At 41.8% G+C, this 21,080-nt stretch overlaps 1 protein-coding gene across 3 annotated transcripts in view; it reads left to right on the plus strand.

Annotated features, from left to right (window-relative positions):
• Positions 1-21,080, plus strand: part of LOC137423214 (rho GTPase-activating protein 45) — a 250,787-nt gene that overhangs the window by 196,907 nt on the left and 32,800 nt on the right. For all 3 annotated transcript variants that reach the window (XM_068110117.2, XM_068110116.2, XM_078774542.1), the window contains 4 exons: positions 10,142-10,240; positions 14,875-15,053; positions 18,251-18,439; positions 19,985-20,122. In XM_068110117.2, the coding sequence (XP_067966218.2) occupies positions 10,142-10,240; positions 14,875-15,053; positions 18,251-18,439; positions 19,985-20,122 (605 nt within the window). The remainder of the gene's footprint in view (positions 1-10,141; positions 10,241-14,874; positions 15,054-18,250; positions 18,440-19,984; positions 20,123-21,080) is intronic.

The raw sequence follows: 21,080 nt of genomic DNA on the forward strand, positions 1-21,080 counted from the left end.
AAATGGGACTAGGGAATGGGGGATTGGGGATAGTTGGGAAGTATTGGGGAAATAGGGGAATATTTACAAGCGGATATGGATGGAGGCCAATCTCATATCCGCAACAATATATATATATATATATATATATATATATATATATATATATATATATATATATATATATATATATATATATATATATATATATATATATATTATTATATATACATTATATATATATATATATTATATATATATATATATTATATTATATATATATTATATATATATATATTATATTATATATATATTATATATATATATATTATATATATACAGTCACGTGAAAAAGTAAGTACACCCCATGTAAAGTTTTGACTTTTTCAACATACAGCTATTTGATCTTCATTTCAACAATGTTGATAGATAATGGTGATATAATATAACAAACGAGCAGAAGTACCCGGCATTGCCGGGCGGGGGAGGGGAGGGGAACGGGGGGGAGGGGAGAAGAGGGGGAGGGAGAGGGGGAGAAGATGGGGAGGGTGAGGGATGGGAGGGGGTGGGAGGGGAACGGGGGGAAGGGGAGGAGAGGGGGAGGGGGAGAGGGGAGAAGAGGGGGGGATGGGGAGGGTGAGGGGTGGGAGGGGGGAGAGGGGAGGGGAGAAGAGGGGGGATGGGGAAGGTGAGGGATGGGAGGGGGAGGGGGGAGGGGGGAGAGAAGGAGGGGAAGGGGGGAGAGGGAGGGGGGAGGGACCCGGCAGAAGTACCCGGCATTGCCGGGCAGGGGAGGGAGGAGGGGAGGGCAACGGGGGGGGAGGGGAAAAGAGGGGGGGAGGGGAGGGGGAAAAGGGAGGGGGAGGGGAGGGGTAGGGTGGAGTGGGAGGATGGAAGGGGGAGGGGGAAAGGGAGGCGGAGGGGAGAAGGGGAGGGGGAGGGGGGAGGGCCAGTCAACAATGACGTTGCAGTTCTCATGGTCGGAGAGCAGCACAACAATCACGACATAGTCCTGCATATTCGCAACAGCACGAAGTGGATTTTTGGAGACTCACCGATCCTGTGACGTCCTCCAGTACCGGCGTTGCCGGGCGGGGAAAGGGAGACCCGCACATTCCCAACCCGTACATTCGCCCTCTCGACTCAAGCTCACTCGGACAAAAGCCTCGCACAAATTACACCGTGAAGGCCCAATTGTCATGTCTATGCCACAAATCACGGGCGCACTGAATTGAAAATATATAGAACGCTCATACTCCGTGAAAAGTGAAGCCGCCATGTCGCCATCTTGGTCAGCACGACTCGACCAACTCGCTTCGCGGATCTCGTTTTGTGCGGCAATAAACTGCTCCAATCGGTTACGGAAGGGTTGTGGAAAGACGTTTCACAGCTGTTTCAAAGACATTTAATTCATATCGCACAAAATCGATACAAAACACGATCGCATAAAAGGTGAAAAAACGTGTGACGTGTGACGGGATGGAACATCACGTGATCGCTCTGAGCGAATCAGTCTGGCGGCGGGAATGGAACATCACGTGATCGCTCTGAGCGAATCAGCGAGCTGCTCTGGAACCGGCTGAGATTAGCGGGTACTTCGCTGAAATGCGCTGAGGTAAATATGAATAAAAAATATGGATCTCGTCAAATATGGTCTCGGCCATGTTCGTCCCAGGCTCAATGGCTATGTCTATGCCAAATATCAAGTACGTGAGCCTCTCCGTTTAGGAGTCTATCGGTAAAATTACACACACACACACACACACACACACACACACACACACACACACACACACACACACACAAACTGTGTTTTATAGATATATAGATATCATGAAACATTTACATTTTGTAGTCCATTGTATCTATCTATAATTCCAGCAATCTCTGTGTGTCTGTCTGTGTGTCTGTGTGTCTGTGTGTCTGTGTGTCTGTGTGTCTGTGTGTCTGTGTGTCTGTGACCGCTGTTTCTCGACAACCACGGGTCCGATATACTTGAAACTTGCCAGGTATATTGCTGGGGACCCGAGGATGTGCCTTTTCAAGGTTTCATATTAATCGGACAAGTACTTACCGAGATATGTCCAAAAAACGCTTCAACCAATCAGAGAGCAGCGAGCTATCACGTGTGCCGAACGTGGCGATCGGACTCTGCCTCGGACGGCACATTTGACAGCGTATTCATTTATTTCACGTTGGAAAACTATGTTGCCGTTAAACTATGTTTTAAAACGAATTCAAACTGCGATTAAATTAAAACGATTCATCCTAACTGCGATTTGCGAACTTCCGGACAGTGACGACTGTCCGGCAGCACGCTTTCCGGCAGCCAATCACAGAACGCTTTGTTGCGTAGGCGTGGCCGATGTGAGACGAGCACGAGCGGAGCTGAGCGCGTTACGAGCTGACCGCCATTACGGTACGTAATTCGATTTCTTATGCGCATTATTTCTCCCAATTCATTCATCTCCCAATTTCTCCCAATTCAATTCGTATCACTAATAAAAACGAATTTGCGATTCATTCGCTTTCCTGCGCGTTTGTGCACGCGATGGCGATTGCTTTACCAAACTCCGGAAGCCGTTCGCTTTGGACCAAACCATTGCATGAGGGGGGGGTTCTGTGGTCGTTGCGAATGGACCAAACCATTCATGTAAATAGAGGGGGGGGATTGTCACTGTACTCGCAAGCCGTTCGCCGTTCGCTTTGGCGTTGCGAATGAACCAAACCATTTCATGTAAATAGAGGGGGGGGGATATAATTTTAGATAGATATATAGTACGGGCATATATATAGTACGGGCATGCCCTAGTAATTTAAATAAACATAAATGCAAATTTCACATGTGGGAAAAGTAAGTACACCCCTACATTTATCACTACTTCAAATACCTAAAATTAGAATCAGGTGCACCAGCTCAGGTGCAAATGATTAGAACATCGTCAGAGAGGATCTTGGAGGAACCTGTCTTGTTTAAACCTCAGACATTTCGTTTGGTTTGCTCTTTGTTGTTGAAGTGTGCGGCGTCACCATGCCTAGATCAAAAGAGCTCTCTGAGGCCTTCAGAAAGAAGGTTATAGATGCCTACGAGTCTGGGAAGGGATTTTAAAAGATCTCCAAACAATTTGAAATCAATCATTCGACTGTCCGGAAGATCATCTACAAGTGGAGAAGATTCCAAACAACTGCCAACTTGTTCAGGCCAGGCCACTCCAGCAAGTTCAGCCCGAGAGCAGACCGCAAGATGCTGAAAGAAGTCTCTAAGAACCCCAGAATGTCATCACGGGACATTCAGGTAGCTCTTGCCACTGTTGGTGTCAAAGTACATGAGTCTACCATTAGAAAGAGGCTGCACAAATTTCATCTACATGGGAGGTGTGCCAGGGGGAAACCTTTGCTGCCCAGAAAGAACATCAGGGCAAGACTAAAGTTTTGCCCATGAACACCGAGGCAAAGACCAACACTTCTGGAACAATGTGCTCTGGACATATGAGTGAAAGGTAGAGCTATTTGGCCACAGTACCATAAGACATGTTTGGCGAAAACCAAAGACAGCATTTGACCACAAGAACCTGATACCAACTGTAAAGCATGGTGGTGGAAATATTATGGTTTGGGGCAGCTTTGCTGCATCAGGGCCTGGGCAGCTCACCATCATATAATCCACTATGAATTCTTCATTGTACCAGAGGGTGCTTGAGGATAATGTGAGGCCATCTGTCGGAAAGTTGCAGGTCATCCGCTGGTGGACCTTGCAACGTGACAATGACCCTAAACATACCAGTAAATCCACCAAATAATGGCTGAAAAGAAAGAAATGGAGGGCTCTGGAATGGCCAAGTCAAAGCCCGGATCTAAATCCCATCGAGATGTTGTGGGGGGATTTGCAACGAGCTGTGCATGCAAGAAACCCCTCAAACATCGCACAGCTGAAATAATTCTGCATGGAGGAGTGGGCAAAAATTTCTCCCAGTCGATGTCAGAGACTGGCAGACAGTTATAATAAATGCCTACTTGAGGTTGTTTCTGCCAAACGGGGCAATACCACCTATTAGAGCCAAGGGTGTACTTACTTTTTCCACATGCGAAATTTGCATTTATGTTTATTTAAATTATACAATGGACTACAAAATGTAAATGTTTCATGATATTTGTTATATTATATCACCTTTATCTATCAATATCGTTGAAATGAAGATCAAATAGCTGTATGTTGAAATATGTTGAAAAAGTCAAAACTTTACATGGGGTGTCCTTACTTTTTCACGTGACTGTATCTATATATATATATATATATATATACACACACTTGGGAAGGTTAGGAAGTGGGTGGGATCGGGGCTATGGTGGGTCTCAGGTTAATTTTTGCTGCAGAATTAAACAGCAATCTTCTTGATGGTTTACTGAAGTCAAAGTGACCCCATCTTGAAGGCTTGTGGAGGGGGTTGGTGAGGGTATGGAGGTAGGAGGAGGTAGGAGGAGGAGGGTAAGCGGTTTACAGTCTGTATGCAAAAGTCAGGTGGGGGAGCCTTGGTTCTCAGCCTATATCTGGTCACTCAGGTGAACCTGAGCTTGCGGGTTTTGGGAAAAAGCTGGGGTTGGGTGGGGGGGTGGGGGGGGGGGGTGTTGCGATGGGAGAAGGACAGAGTGTTGGCATACATTTATTCCGCTACTCTGTCTGAAAACTTCCTACCGGTTTCAGCACATGTGCTTCGGAAATTCCGCATGCATTGTTCGGTGCATCCAGAAAATGAATGCAGGGTTATTCAAGGCTGAGTGATGTGAAAATATAGAATGTGCGCCCGTCATTACAATCGGTTTTGCACTCGTCGATGTGGATTAATGAACGTGACTGAGGCCAGTGTCGATGACATCGTTTGGCATTGGCAATAACGCACACATTGTTCAGTGCACGGGCGAGATTATTCAAGGTTTAATGACGTAAAAATATATAATTTTTCTGCTCGTCTATATAGGTTGGGTGGGGAGGCTGATATGTAGCTGCTACGATAAATTAACTCCTTCATCAACATGCCCATCTTTGCTCATACATGAATGTATTTTCACAGATGTGGCAATATGCACAAAACTACAAATATACACGTTTTCATTATCTTCCTATAATGCAGCTATCACATATGTTTGTTTGTATGTATGTATGCAGCTGAAATATCACCCCCTGGTGGTGTGTATGCTAGCCCAGAAGTGGATGGGAAACTTAAGCTAGAATTCATCAGTAAAGATACATGTGCACACAATGAATGAATGAATGAATGAATTAAAATTAAATAAATATTTAATTTGAAACATTAAGTAATGCAACTATTACAGAACACGGTTATATGAGCTGTTTTAGCATATTTGTGGTATTTACTGGGACTTCCTGACCTTTTGCCTGTGATGTGTCGCAGTTCTTCAAGAGCTCCGCATGATTGTTGTTGCTGTTGTCATGGTTCTGGTTGGGGGTCAACTTTTGAAATGTGCACCCTTTGGTCGGATAGCTGCCCCACCCACATTTGGCGCTTGACTCCACACATCATGGCACCCAGACAAAATAATATGGCCACCATCTTGGTTTTCTGGTGGGTCTAGACATCAAGCCTGTAGTCCTCTGCTGATTATACACACTGCCTGGATTTGTTGCATCCGATTGCCATTGTCTCTGTTTGGATTGAGTGTTACTTGCAATGAGGGACCCCCAAAAAATCTACCTAATCTAAAAAAATTCGAAAAATCGAAAAATATCTTTTACAATTTTTACAAGAAAACTTCGACAATCACTCACCCTTGTGCATAACGCGCACCCCCAACTTGGACTATTGTTGCGGTGTAAAAATCTATAGACCTATATATAATATGCACCCCCATTTCAGCACTCAAATGAAAAAATATATCGACGTAAAACATGTTATTAGATCTCTCAAAAACAGCGAAGTCCATCTCGACCACGACTGTCGGTCACAATTTCGTAATAGTTGAACAGAGCGGCGCTAATGAAATAATATCACGGCAGGGCAAGGAACTAAATTTACGACAGTCGTAAATCGTATCAATCACGATGTTCAGTTGTGATTGCGCAAAGTTTAAACATAGCAGCGCATATTGAATGAGATGGCATTCATAGAATACTTACCCTGCGCAGTCAACTTATTGCGAGCCAACTCTTCTGTTTTTGAACATTTTTTTTTCTTTGATCCAATATGGCTGCCAGACCACGTGAGCAATGACATCATAAATTTATATTCTCTAATATTATTGTTGCATAGATCACACTCAATACATTTCAAACTGATCAGACCAAGCGTTGTCCCTGTCGAAATATGACATGATAATTAAGGCACTGATGGCATCACCATCAACATATCTTATTCCCCATATGGAGTTCTTTACAATGAGCCATGTTTCAATTTTTTCCATAGAGCAGTTTTGGAGATGTAGAGGTGCAAAGTTTTTCAGTTTTTCCAAGATGGCGCCTGTAACACATGACGTCATGATTATCATTAAAATTTTCTAAAGGAGGAGGCGCTCCTATGGTGAAAATTTTAAGTCAATCGGACCAACGGTTGCCGAGAAAATGAATTTTTAAAATGCAGACACGAACGGCACATGGCACACGCACGTACGTAACTGAATGTGTAACCCCGCTTTTCGCTTCGCGAGGGCAGGGTAATAAACGGCGGAAGTCGGATAGCAATCCAACGAAGCAACCCATAGCCTATTGTCGGACGACAATCACGTGGTACTCAAGTTGCTGATAATTGGCTTTATTTTATTATAAAACCCAAGTGTTCTTTAACAGCTTCATTCAGTTGTTCATAAGATTTACCATTGACTTCTATTTCCACTAGTTTTCTTACCGTAATTAACCATGAGTTCTCGACGACGATCATACACAGCACCTCAAAAACTAAACATTGTTCGATACACTGAAGATCACGGCAACAGAGGTGCTGGGCGGGAAATCAACTGAATATCTGAGGTGAACATAAGACTATGGAGACGACAGAAGGAGCGTCTGCAGTCGCTCCCACGAAGCAAAATGTCCGAACAGGGTCATGCGGCCCACCCATCCCGAGCTCTAGGCCAAACTGCTCGATTGGGTCACAGATCGTTGGCAACAAGGCGGTGACGTTAGCATTTCAGAGGTGCATGTGAAAGCCGTCATGTTTGCGACGCTGCCAAACATGGTCACCTTCAAGGCGTCACGTGGATGGGGAGATCGTTTTAAGAGTTGTACATAATTACAACTCACAAATAATCGAACAATATTTTTCATTTCCAACGTCCATTCAATTACCGGTATAATTTTTTTTCATTAGTAGAATAACTTTCGAACTTGCCAGATATTTGACTCAACATTTAATAGAACACTGGTTTACTTACTTACCTTATGATTGTGAACTTACAGATTATGTATTCTATATTAAACATTTAGCTATTCTTTGTTTTTGTTCTTTGAGTATTGCCACTTGCATTTTCGAAGACGTCCTCGACGATCGTTTCAATCTGAAGAAAAACTTTTAAAAAAACTAGACCTATGTATAGTACGCACCTCTAACTTAAAAAAAAATTTTGGGTAAAAAAAGTGCGCGTTGCAGTCGAAGTTTTACGGTAGTAAGGTTTCATCAAGGTCATCAGCATGTGCGGAACATCCCTCCCTAAAAATATCGGGTTATTTAATTATTGAATGGTCACATATTGGGGTTAAACAATTCTGTTACCATGTTACGAATCAGCTGTGATGGAGGCTGTCATGGATAAGTGGTGTTGAGTTAATCTTTTCATAGCGCATTAAATGTGTGCTTCCCAATCGTGCTGTTAATCTTTTAAGAGCGATTTAATTGCACCTTTCCCAATCAGCCCATTACCGGATTTTGTCGCAAATTGTGACCACAGTGCAGTCATTCTTGTTCGTTTATGATTGCGTAAAAACTTGGGAATTGTTTCCGGCATCATTGATTTGTCGACGATCCATGGCTTACTATAATATTTCCTGTAATGGAAATTGTGTGAATTCCAAATACAAAAACACTTACTTCTTTCAAAATACACATTTCTTTCATTACCGTTGATCTAGAAAAGATACTGAACATGATAAAATTGCATTAGATCAACTTAAACGATTGCACTGGCCAGACTGGCCTGGTCTTTGAGTACTGAGATACATCTTTGTGCAGGAGTCTAAGAAAGCCCATATTCGGGTGAATAAGGAATTAATTATTTAAATGTAGAAAGAGACGTGTTGGATTGTTGTAAAATGTATGTAGTGGGACAGAGGTGAATGTGATATATATAAATATATATATAATTATATAGTATATATCATGTGATGGTTGTTACCTTTCATGCGAGTGCCTGGGCTGGGAGAGGTTTCTATGACTGACAGATCCGGTCTTTGACATGACCTTGACTCGACTAAGCAAGTTGAGGATGGCACACTGTCGCAATGAAATACATGTATTATATTTTAGCTCCTGAGTGTTGTACCGAAGTTGGAGTGAAAAGTCTATTGACTGAAAGCCTGAACGAAAGAGGTGAAGCCGGACAAGGGACTTCCGGGACCTGGCGGCGTGGAGGCTGGGCAAAGCGGAGTTACATGGAACACGTCCACATATCCAGCCCATTCAGCTGACACACTGTCAGCCTGGTCAACACTAGACCAAGGACAAGGATCAATTGGCATTCTGGATTGTGCAACAACTTTGTGTGATCTTGGTGAACTGAAGGGACTGAAACCGACAGGATTGTAACTGATTGGACAATGCACATGATGAACAATCGATGTGAGATATTGACAAGTTTTGCAGATGTACCCTATAAGTGATTGAGAATTACGCATTAATGCATGTGGTATTCTACTGAATACTGTTCGTATTGTTGAAGTTCCAGACTTTGAGTTTTCTATGGATAGATAGCAGTATAGAACGTGTTGGGGAGAATCTTACACTGCTACAGCAACATTCCACAAAATCCAAAAAGTTAAATTTTTATTGCGCATCATCAACGATTTATTATTATTCATGGTAACCAAATATATAAATATTTGCTGTGCCTCGTTGTGCCAACAGCCTTTTCAACCATCAATCAGGCAACATGGGAAGACCAAAAAATATCAAGACTTGCAGCAAAAGCCAAACAAACCTGAGAAAGATGTGAATCTGAAAGTGCACAATATCGGACTAAAACGCTCGACTGTATGGCTAAAAATGCCTGTGAACATCAAAAAGCCCAGTCCTCACAGGATCGAAAAAGGAGCCTTCAGCAAATCTCTCAACATACTTGGGAGTCGGGAGCATCTGAATCTGCCGAACACAGAGAAAGTCGATGTCAACAAATGTCTCAACATGTCGGTGAACAATGCTTAGCTGAATCGCCATCAAGAAGAAGAAGCAGCAATCACTTACTCTAAATGGCCAGTCATGCTAAAATAGGACAACAATTGAGACGACATCAGACATAAATCATAGAGTGGCATTACAACGAAAGAAAGCAAACAAGATTATGCCAGGTATCATCGCAAGAGAGAGCGATGTACGTACAAGATTTCAAAGATGTTGTAATGAATAAAAAAAGAGTTGGAATCGGCGATTTTTGATTATTTTATGATAACTACTGTCAACATTAGCTGCAAGGCTTACATATAGTCAGCTGAATCAGAAAGTGTCTGCTGAGCAAAGGGAACAGCTTGTCTTTATCCAATTCCAACACCACCTGATCGATCGATTGAAAAAAATTAGACAATATTCAACAAAGTGACGCATCCTTCTTTAAACGGATTACAGTCTCCAACAACTTGATGTCATTCGCGTCCATAGAATACAAGAGCCAAATGATGGTGTGTGTGGTTCCCAATCGACCTTTAAGGTTCAATGACGCATCTACCATAACCTTGGGTCTTTACAAATGTTTTGCACACTATTATAGGTTCAGATTTACCAAAGAAGGATTTAGCAAGATGGAGGATACCAAGTCTTTGACTGTATTGAGCCTAACTTGGAAATGTGGATTACCCAGTGGATGTGTCTGATTATGTTTAGCAAGACCTTATGATATGCATATTTCTCAGGCTATAATGGAGGTAACGTAGAAATGCTGAACTCCGATCCTTGCTTAAAAATAATTGTGATGGTTACACCAGAGTTCTGCTGTTTATTTATTTCAGGAGATTTCATGAGAAAATTACCACGTACACCATCTACAGGCACCATGTCCTCTACAGATGACCTCGATGAGCGAGAGCCACTGGTGACCTATGAGCAAGGTGAGCATTAACACATCCATTCCAAGATATTTATTTGCTGTTGTATTGACAGTTCTTCATCGAAAAAAGTATGTTTTCTTTTTCTTTATTCTCCTTTTGATTATGCATTTGCAATCATGATTATTTGTCTTTATTGTTGTATATTTCTTGATTGTGTAGTTGGACAAGACCTACCTGGATATATTAAGCTGTGCAAGTATGGTGCAAGAATACAGTTTATCTTTCATTGAGGCCAATGATGAGGCAATGTTTCACCACTCCTCCTTGGTTAAATTGTGGTAGAATTGCTTTGTGGATTTTATTTGAGATTCTATCCTTTAGTAAGTTATATCTCTTCAGCACCAAGTCATTGGTGCCTTAATTATGACGTCATAATTCGACAGGAACAACACTTCGTCTGATCAGTTTGAAATTTCTTGAGTGTGATCTATGCAACAATTATATTGGAGAATATAAATTTATGATGTCATCGCTCACGTGGTCTGGCGGCAATATTACATCAAAGAAAAAACCCTTCAAAAACAGAAGAGTTGTCTCGCACCAAGTTGACTGTGCAGGATAAGTATTCTATGATTTTTTTTATTTATTTTTTTGTATATAAGATTTAGTTTCATGCAAGAGCTAGCACATTAAACACACATTAGCAGATAAAACACAAAAAACATAAATGGACACATAAAACAATAAAGGGAGGGGGAGAGAAGATGGGGAGAGAGAGGAAAGCACACAAGCACATCAGAAGAGACCAGGGACATCGAGAGATCTGTGGAAGGGAGAGGGCTGGGGGGTGGAAGGGGAGGGAAGGGGTACATGGCATAGAACAAATTGACATGACTAGGAATTTCTAGAATCAAGTCGGACATTGAAAGAGGTGCATTTGGGGTGTATTAACGGGGGTAGAAAAGATCAAGGTTTTGGATGGGGGAAAATAACAGATGGTGGTGAAAAGACCTGGAGGGAGGAGTGGGATTGAAGATAGTGTGGGAGTTTGTTCCAGAGGTGGGAAAAAGAGGAATAAAAGAGTGAAGGTGAGCAGAGTGTTGATTTTGGCAGTTTCACAAGAAGAGGGTTGCTGGCAGTTATTGTGCGTCCTGCAGGAATATTTTGGGGACACAGCACAGACAAAGCTGGGAGAGCTAGGCCAAAGAGGAGTCGGTGGAAGACAGAAAGACCACCAACCTGCCTGCGGTGAGAGAGTGAAAGGCCCTCAGAATCAGTTTCATCGTGGGAGATTCCAATGGTTTTGAATGCTTTGGTTTCAACCGTGTGAAGCCGAGCTAGGTGTGAGGCAGGAGCACCAGCTCAGAGGGGAGAGCAGTATTCCATCAATCTGTGGATGAAAGCTTTGTATGTGGTGAGGAGCTCAGAAGTGCCAAGGAAGGACTTCGCACGACGGAGGATGCCCAGTCGGCGACTGGCTTTGGAGGCCAGCTCGGAAATGTGGTTGCCATCTAGTTTAGATTTGGAGTGAGTGTCTTGGACTTGAAAGCATTGAAAGACACATTCCAGATTATATTTTCTCCAAATCAGCAGATAATGATGAGGCTGCTGCCTACCTGTCATTGGTGTCTGAGATTGTCTAGCGAAGAGTGAGTCATGCCCAACCAGCGTGATTGGTTCAAGTTTTACAATCAGGTTTTGATTGTTATTGAAAAAATGAGCACCTCTGATGTGTTTCATACAACCACCTTCCAAAAACACTTCTAGCCACAGAAAATAGCACTGTAACTCCATTGTGTTGGTTGACAACTTTGCTCAAAACTCACCTTTTTGACCTAGATGGGAAAAAAGTGAGATCCTAAACCTCCATTTTGCACATACCCTGTGGAGTTTTTTTTATCAATCGTAATCTTCTAAAAGTTTTTATTTCCTTCTCAATAGAGTCCATATGCATTTTTGTGTTAAATATCAGGTTCATAAGTTAGTGGACACTCCAAGTAGAATGAATTGCATAGTAAAGTAGCTTAAGCAAATGGAAATAGATTTCAATTGATGTGTGGTACATACAGAAGAAGGGATAGCGTCAACATATAAAGAAATAAACAAACAAGTGAATAGTTTTCACAAAATATAGTTTCACCAATTTGAATAGACTCTGCTGGAACATGTCTATATACAATGGAGCAGATGTGTATATGGACACATACTGTACATATATATTGCATTTGTAGGGGGTAGACAGTGATTACGTTAGTCCGAATAGAATTGTATAGGTGGTATGCTCCGAATGTCGTGTCGCCATCTTGATGTACATAAGTCAGGCTATGTCATGGAAGTGCGTATCTTCGTTTCCCATCACGAGGGGTGGGGTTGTGTTTATTAGTTAGGGATTATGGGTAATTAATCCCCTGTATGTAATGGCCTCTGTTATGTTTCCTCTGTTCCTTATGACATCAGTAGCACACACACACATAGACAGGAAATGGCGCATTTATAACACGAAATAAAAAGCAACCGGAACTGGGACATTCAACTACCGCTGGCACTGCCAGCCGTGACATAGCCACATCGAGCAGGCGGGGCCATGGGGCCATACCCTGAAGAGCAGTGATTGGTTCGGAATTTGGTTCAAGCAAGGACTGCTGAGATGGCACTTGCTGATAGGAGCGGACACGGAGACGTCGTCAGGATGACGTCAGAGCCTTGAGTACAAAGGTGTTGGAGGGTGGATATTTTCTCTCTTGGGTCCGGACTTTGCTAAGAGAATGGTCGAGGCTCTTGACTTCCTCACATCTTCTGGCTTTGGTGGTGAACAGTCACGATTTTGTATCTCGCTCTGCTTCGGGATTTCATGGCGAGCGGTCGGAGTTCATAGCGCTCCTGCGCGAGGGGAATTCATTGACGAGCACGTGAACATTTCGTAGTGCTCTGTTTGCGCGGGGTTTGGATTGAAGGCACGGCCGCATTTTCTTTTCCTGGGCACGTCGGTGTTGGTGAATGAGATCGTGAGGTCGAGCGTGGCTGGAGCGACCGAGCTGTTCGCTTTGCGCGCGGAGCCAGGAGTGAGCGGACGAGGCGAGGCCTATTTCCCGCCCGTGAGCAATGCAGCCTGCGGTTTCCCGTGCAAGGATGTAAAGGCTTGTGACGAACCGGGACGATTCCTGACGAGGTTCAAGAGCAGCTCGAAGCTAAGTGCCCACAAAAATAACATTTATTTTCCAGTTATTTTTTCCCTTGTATTGTAATCGAGTCTGTCTGGGGTGCTCCAATTAGGAATTTTGTTTTATTGTGCATTCTTTGTTACTGGCATTCTTCAATAGAGCCGGTATTTTTGTACATTTTAATTCCGTGTCGGTTTGAGTTAATTGATTATCCAGGTGCGAAGACGTCGGGTGGAAGTCGTCCAGGTAAGTTCGTCATCCTCCTTTCCCTCGAGTGTAAAAAAAAAATCGTCATCATTGGATTGAACGCCTTGGAGTTGAAGCTTGTTTGGTCATCTGTGTCGCCCTGCGGTGTTCACGACACGGCAGGCACATGACAACATGAAATATCGCCACCTTTGGTGGTAGCCGGTATTACAAATCCTCTTCAATTTATCTTCATAACATGATAGAACCTTTTCAAAATTAGGATTATGGAGTATTATATATTGTAATCAATAAAATCTCTTTCAAAAATGACAAAAATTATAAAGTGCATTTCTAAGAATGTGCTGCAGCACATTGCCCATGGAGAGGGGCTGAGAAGGTACCCAGTGGGCCGAGAAGGTACTCACGCCTGAATGGCAGGAGTTTCCACTAGTCTATTTAAATTGGAAAGAATCAACTGTACTTGTAACAAGTGAAAGGTCGTCCACTGATGAATCCCGAGTTTTTATGTGTTTGTTGTGGAATCTCCATTATTACCTCCGCCACTGAAGTTGGATGGAGGTTATGTTTTCAACCCTGTCTGTTGCGTGCAAAAATCAAAGTTTGTTCAAGTGTATTGGTTGGTCTTGTGCGTTATTCTGTCTGTCTGTTTGTTTGTTAGCCTGTTGATTTTGAGGTCAAACGGTCAACATAGGCCAATGGTGACCAAGTTAGGTGGAATTTGTAAAATCCTCAATTTTCATCTGATTGACTTGAAATTTGAAGGGGATTTGCATATCAGGTCACTGCATTCAACCACCAATTATTTTTTAGGTCAAAAGGTCAACATAGGCCGAATTTCTAAAATCATCAATTTTCATTCGATTGAAGAGGTAATTTGAAGATAATTTGCATACTTGGTCTTTGAACTTAACCACCAATAATTTTTGAGGTCAACATATGCCAAAAGGTCAACATAGGCAGGCCTAAGGTCAACAACTTATTTTTGGGATTTTACAAGTATTGTGCTTTGTTTGTTTGTGTGTGAACAAGATGTCTCAAAAAGTTGTGGATGGATTCAGACGAAATTTGGTGGAGAGGTTGGGGATGTGACAAGGATGAAATGATTAGATGTTGGTGAAGATCCGAATATGGATCCGGATTAGAGAATTATGTAATTTTTAAGAGATTCTTTACCATTGAGATATAGGTAACAAAAAGTGACAAAAGTTGGTGGATGAGTTGGTTAGGTTTTTGTAAACTGTTCAGCCTGGTGGATGTATGCTCTCTACTGAGTGTCCTTATAGTTGTTGAAAGTTATATTTTGTTCTTGTTCTTTTGTTGTAGAATCTCGGGGAGTGCAAAGTGGGACTGGGCATACGCCTGATGTTGCTTCCCCAAAGCCTATTGCGCCTCTGAGCCTATCTCCTGCTGCACGCACACACAGACTGCGACGACTCCGAGGTGCAGCACGGTGCCGAGGGTGTGATGGCTATGTGCGCCTTCATGGGGCTGAATGCCAGGAGGTACAATCGACATTGTTGTAACTGCTACATTTCCGTTGTCTTAGTTTGGAAGTACATATGAAGACGAATATGCAATTATTGATAACTCCCAATCATTGGGAATGAAAACAAGATTATTGCTTTAATATGCACATGCTTCATTTTTAGGCAAACTTGTTATTTAAAAGTGCATATGGTATCATACTTTATTAATCTTTCAAGTGGCCCCTCCCTTGCCGCCACAACCCCACCATTCCTTCCCACTCCCACTGCTTAACAAAAGACTGTCTTTGAGAGATTTGATCGATGCATTCAAGATTACTTTTGGTCCCATCAGGATTTCATTCTTTGTTTTTATGTCTGAATAAAAAAGGCATGATGTAGGACATTGATGGTTTTAGCCTCAAAGACTGAACAATAACAAGATATGCAGATTTAAAATATAGTTATTGAGCACTAAACAAGGGTGTGCTGAAAAGTAATGCCTCCTATTCTTTTTTTGAATCCAAAACAGGTTAAGTATACTGAAATGAAACGATGTGCAGGTCCACATATTTGTTCTTGCCACTGGGAGTGAAGTTTTGTGATTCTGACACTAGATATCTCCACAATACATTAATCAAGACGGCAGAGGGCAGCACAACCTTGTCAGTGCTGTGAAGCATGAAGTGCTGGAGATGAAAGTTGGGATAACTGACTGGAGATGAGATGACTGGAGATGACAGTTGGGTGCACCATTACGATCCTGAAAGTAAAAGACAGTAAATGTGTAGCACCAAAAATGATCACTAACCCCGACTTGGCTCTGTCAGATTTTCATCTCTTACCCAAACTTAAGGAACACCTTTGTGGAGAACATTTTTCTTCTGACTATGATAAGACCTCTGTGAAGCGCTGGTTAAGTCAGTGGAACACACGGTTCGATCGTGGTGGCATCACAAAATTACTTGAATGTTGGCAGAAATGTGTGAACCACAGTGGTTATGTTTAGAAAGTATGTTTATTACCTCCACCACCAAAGATGGATGGACGTTATGTTTTCACCCCTGTCTGGTTGTTTGTTTGTCTGTCTGTGAACAAGGTATCCCAAAACGTTGTGGACGGATTCAGACGAATTGAATACTTGAAATTCAGAGAATACTTGAAAATAAGAAGAGCCGATAAACGAACAAAACACAGAAACGTAACAACGAACGACACACGCATGTACACTGCCACTGCCGCCATGATGCCACACCCAACTCACAACATGCCAAGAGAGAGAGAGACAGAGAGACAGAGACAGACATTTTATGTCCTTTTATTACAAAAGTATAAAAAAACAAATAAAAACTAGAACGCCACTCAGTAGAGCGCATACTCCCGCCGTGGGTTTAGTTGGAATAATACGTTTTGTTTAACATCCCCTCTCCCCAAAACAATAAATGAAAAAGAAAGTAGGCCCTAACTGTCAGAGAATTTATTTGATATATCACGGAATTAGAGGAGAAAAACATCATTTAAGAATAAGAATAAAAGCTTTAATGCAGTAAAACAGAAAAAACCTTTCCCAAAAAAATTCCCCAAAAAAATTCCTGCATCCGGAATAATATCCTGAGCTTCACCAAAAACGAATCAATTCTTCCTTATCCCAAGGGCAATCATCCCACCAACTTTCATCCAAATCCGTTCAGAACTTTTCCAGATATCTTGTTCACGAACACACACACAGACACGGACGGACACGATCGAATGCATTACTCCCTGGCGGGAGTAATAAACCTGAAAATCGCAGCGCCAGAACCAGAATTATTTATTTGGTCTGGGAAGCCCATGCGAGGTGTCTTCTTCTTCAGCCTCTCACAACCCTGGGTGAATATGCGATCTTTAAAAAAAAAAGTTGGAATTTTGCCAAATCTGTTTTATTTGTTTGTTAATATACCTAAGCCATTGACAAATCTGGAATTATAATTTTATTTGAGGTTCAAATTAACTCGGGAGATTGTGTCAAACGATGCCTGCAAGTCTGTACATGTGATTAATTAATCGTCCACAGTCGAAGAGTCTTCTTCTTCACACAATAACAACTTCTAGCTTCCAGACCGTACATCCAATCATGTTCAAATTTTGCACACTTGTTACTCTTCATGACTTCTACTCCAGTATGAGGTTTCACGTCGATCAATAAAGTGGTTCAAGAGATATAAATGTTTTTATTATTTGCGTTTAATTAACGATCTCTGCCAAACCACGTGACATATCGCAAATTCCAAAAGGACATTTTAGTACACTGATATGCTGAACAGATCTGTGAAGTTTCCCCACGATTGGATCACAAATGAGGGAGGAGCTAGATTTTAAAGGTTTGTGCTTAAAAACGTCATAACTCTGAAACCATGTGATGCATGACGTCATGCTCGCTGACTTTTTTGTTCGTCATGGGTATGCGATTCTGCCTGCAAAGTTTGGCCTCGATCTGTTCAGGCGTTTTGGAGAAAATTGGATTTGTGTTTTTCACTCAAAACAATATGGCGGCCGAACCACGTGACCTGTGACGTCATAATTACCATTAAAATATTCTACAGACCGAGTCCCTCCTATGGTGAAAATTTGCTCTCAATCGGTCCAATCATTGCAGAGAAAATGGTTTTTAAAGGAAAACAGAAAAATAAATTCCCAAAAAAATTCCTGGATCCGGAATAATATCCTGCGCTTCACCAAAAACTAATCAATTCTTCCTTATCCCAAGGGCAATCACCCCAACAACTTTCATCCAAATACGTTTGGAACTTTTCCAGATATCTTGTTCACAAACACATGAACACACACAAACACACAAACACACACACACACACACACACACATGGACGGACATGAGCGAATGCATTACTCCCTGGCGGGAGTAACAATTTAGACATCGAGTTGTTATTTTGTTGACCGTAGTGTTTACCTAAGTTGACTATTATGGAGAAACTTTTGTTTGTAAATTTCTTTTTTCGAGTAAAACAATCTTCCGAACAATCCCTTTTTTGCTTAAGATCCTAAGTATTTCTTTTTTAACTCGAGCCCTCACCGTCCTGCCATTATTTATTTTTCTGCGTTTTTTTATTCCCCATATACTTACTTCATTGTTATTTATGAGCCGTTCTCCACCGGAGTTCTTTCAGAGCCCTTGGGGAACCCCATAATAAATGTCCACCTTTCTAATCGCCTTATTTTTTTAATTAAACTATTCTCAGTGCTCCATGGCTTGCCACAAGAAGTGCCTCAAAGTTCTATCTGCTCCATGTGTGAGCCGCTGCCTGCGCAGTCACGCACGCCTTTTTGGACAGCCGCTAAGGCGTGCTTCTCGTGGAACACCAGGCGGTGTTCCCTTTGTGATCCGTGCTTGTGTGGCTGAAGTAGAACAACGAGCTATGGCACTGAAGGTAAACCTTTCACACGTCACTGAAGAAATGATGACGTAAATGCTTTCGGAGGTCACGTACACATTACACATCCTAAAATTACATAATTGTCACCTCATTCCTTGTCCCCTTTATATTCTGTGCTTATCCCTTTCCTCTCCTCTGCTTAACTTATATCTCCTCCTAACTTCCTCTGACATTTTCTCTCCCCTCTCTCATTCCCCTACCTTACTTTTTGGCCCCTTCACTTGAATTCTTCCCACTTTGAGTTTACTTGATTTACGGGTCTTCCCACCTGCCACCTACTCCCTGCAGACATGATTTTGAACTATTGGGTTAATTCCTGTGATTAAATAAAGCACAATGTTTCAAGGGAATGTTATTACTTGCAAAATCGAAGATTTTTCGAGTACAGTATATTGGTCAATGTCTGTTCTGTCTGTTTGTTTCTGTCTGTCAATCGCCTACAGGTCACAATTTTAAACCGATCTTCACGAAACTTCACCAGATGGTAGCGTTGGTCATAAGGAAGAAGCCTATTGATTTTGAGGTCAAAGGTCAAAGATCATGTTGAGGTCAAATTTCGAAAATTGTCATTTTTCATCCGATTGACTTGAAAATTGAATAGCAATTGCATAGTGCCTCACTGAATTGGGAAACTAACTATTTTAAGGTCAAAGGTCAAACTTCCAAATTCATCAATTTTCATCAGATTGACTTGAATATTAAACAGCAATTACATACTGCATCACTGAATGGGGAAAGCAACTATTTTAATGTCAAAAGGTCACCTCAAGGTGAAACTTCTAAAAGCATCAATTTTGATTCTAATTGACCCGAGCTTTGATTGAATGAATGAATGATCGTTTTTCAGGCCATTTTTAGCGGGGGTTAGCCTTGCGGGTCCCATGGCAATCATGGTTCCCTGTTTGAAGCAATGTTTTTATGGCCGGATGCCTTTCCTGACGCCAACCCTTAGTCGCCTCTTACGATGCGCAGGGATACGGTGTTCCTATTCTAAACCGGGGTACACACCGGGATAATTCATCCCAGCAAGCTGGTACTCAATTTGCAGACCTCGGAAGGATGACAGGTTGAGTCAACCCCCTTGGTGTTAATTTAGCGATCGACCGGGATTCAAACTCAGGATCCTAGGATCCCAAGCCAACACCCTGACCGCTAAGCCAGGCTTTGATTAAGATCGTCAATTTTAATCTTAATGAAATGGACAATTTGATATTTCCATGGCAATTTTTTTGGTGGGCAGCAGTGGATTTTGCAAGTATCGTGCTTTGCATGATGTCTTATTGCTTTAAATTTATTTTCTCTTTAAAGCTATGAAAAACAAATTAATACTTTAAGCATCAATGTTTGATTTAATTTGGTGTGATTATTTTTCTTTTGTGAATTATTTTACACTACAAATCCAAAATGCCTAATTCACAGCTACATCATTTGTTTACCCTATAAACAAAAGTCTGATGCCATCCAATTGAAAACTGCAACAAATAAAAAACCAGCTTATTATAATGCAGCATTTGTAATATTATTTGATGCCTTTGTTAGGGAATCTACCGGGTGAATGGTGTGAAATCTCGTGTGGAACATCTTTGCCAAGTGCTGGAAAACAAACAAGACAGCAGCCTGCTCACAGAAGCTACTCCACATGATGTTGGAAATGTTCTCAAACTTTATCTTAGACAAGTAAGTGCAGATTGTGGTCTGGCTTGTAATTGATTTTCTTAAACCAGTAAGTTGTAAATATAATTCATCCAAACATTTTCTTCATAATTATTTAAACACTAGCTGGGGTACCCAGCACTGCCTGGGAAAAAGTACCCAGCTACTTCGAGTTATTTATAAGCTTGTATTTACAAGAAGTCAGGGACTGAAAAGATATGGAGTTATTGACCTCATGGTGGTTACATTTTGCCTGCAGGCTGGTAGAAGCACTACCTGACCCCACATCCCTATATACTCTTTATAGCAGCCTTTGGTGGCCTCAAAATGGCCTTCAAGGCCAACGTTCAGCAGTTTAAATCCTTGTCCAGATTCTGAAGTAAAAACATCTAAAATTTGGGGCCTCTACGTGCTACCGTTCAGACGTGAAAGAGTAACAGACAAACGCACAAATAACATACAAACACTTGATATTATTTTAAAGATTTCAACGTTTTTAATGCACAAAATGTGCTGGTTGTTTTTTTTCCCATGCAGTGTTGGGTACGCCTCCCAAGCTGGATGACCCAATCAAGATCACGTTATTTAAACTTTAATAAACCATCAAGAAGATTGATGTTCAAAGCGGTAGCAAAAAGATTAACCCGAGAGTGCACCAATGCGATGATTGGTCAAATGGCCTCATTTCCTTGTTTCAGATCAGTTTCTTTCTTTTCAGACTAAAACCATTCCCAGATTCTGAAGTGCCCACACCCAAATTGTAGGGCCTCTATGTGCTACGGTTCAGCCGTGAAGGAGGAATGTTCAACCAAGCAATTGAAATATTTACAGGATTTTCACTCCCCTAGCCTTTTGTATTATTAGCTGCATGATTAAGAGTTGCAATGTACAGTCTTCCATGTGATGTACATATTCTTTATAACATAGAATAATCCTGCATTCTGTGTTCCGCTACTGGTGGACCTTGTGAGTTGGGAGAATG

Source organism: Myxine glutinosa, chromosome 3 (genome assembly GCF_964187855.1).
Source record: "Myxine glutinosa chromosome 3, kmMyxGlut1.1, whole genome shotgun sequence".
Taxonomy (NCBI): domain Eukaryota; kingdom Metazoa; phylum Chordata; class Myxini; order Myxiniformes; family Myxinidae; genus Myxine; species Myxine glutinosa.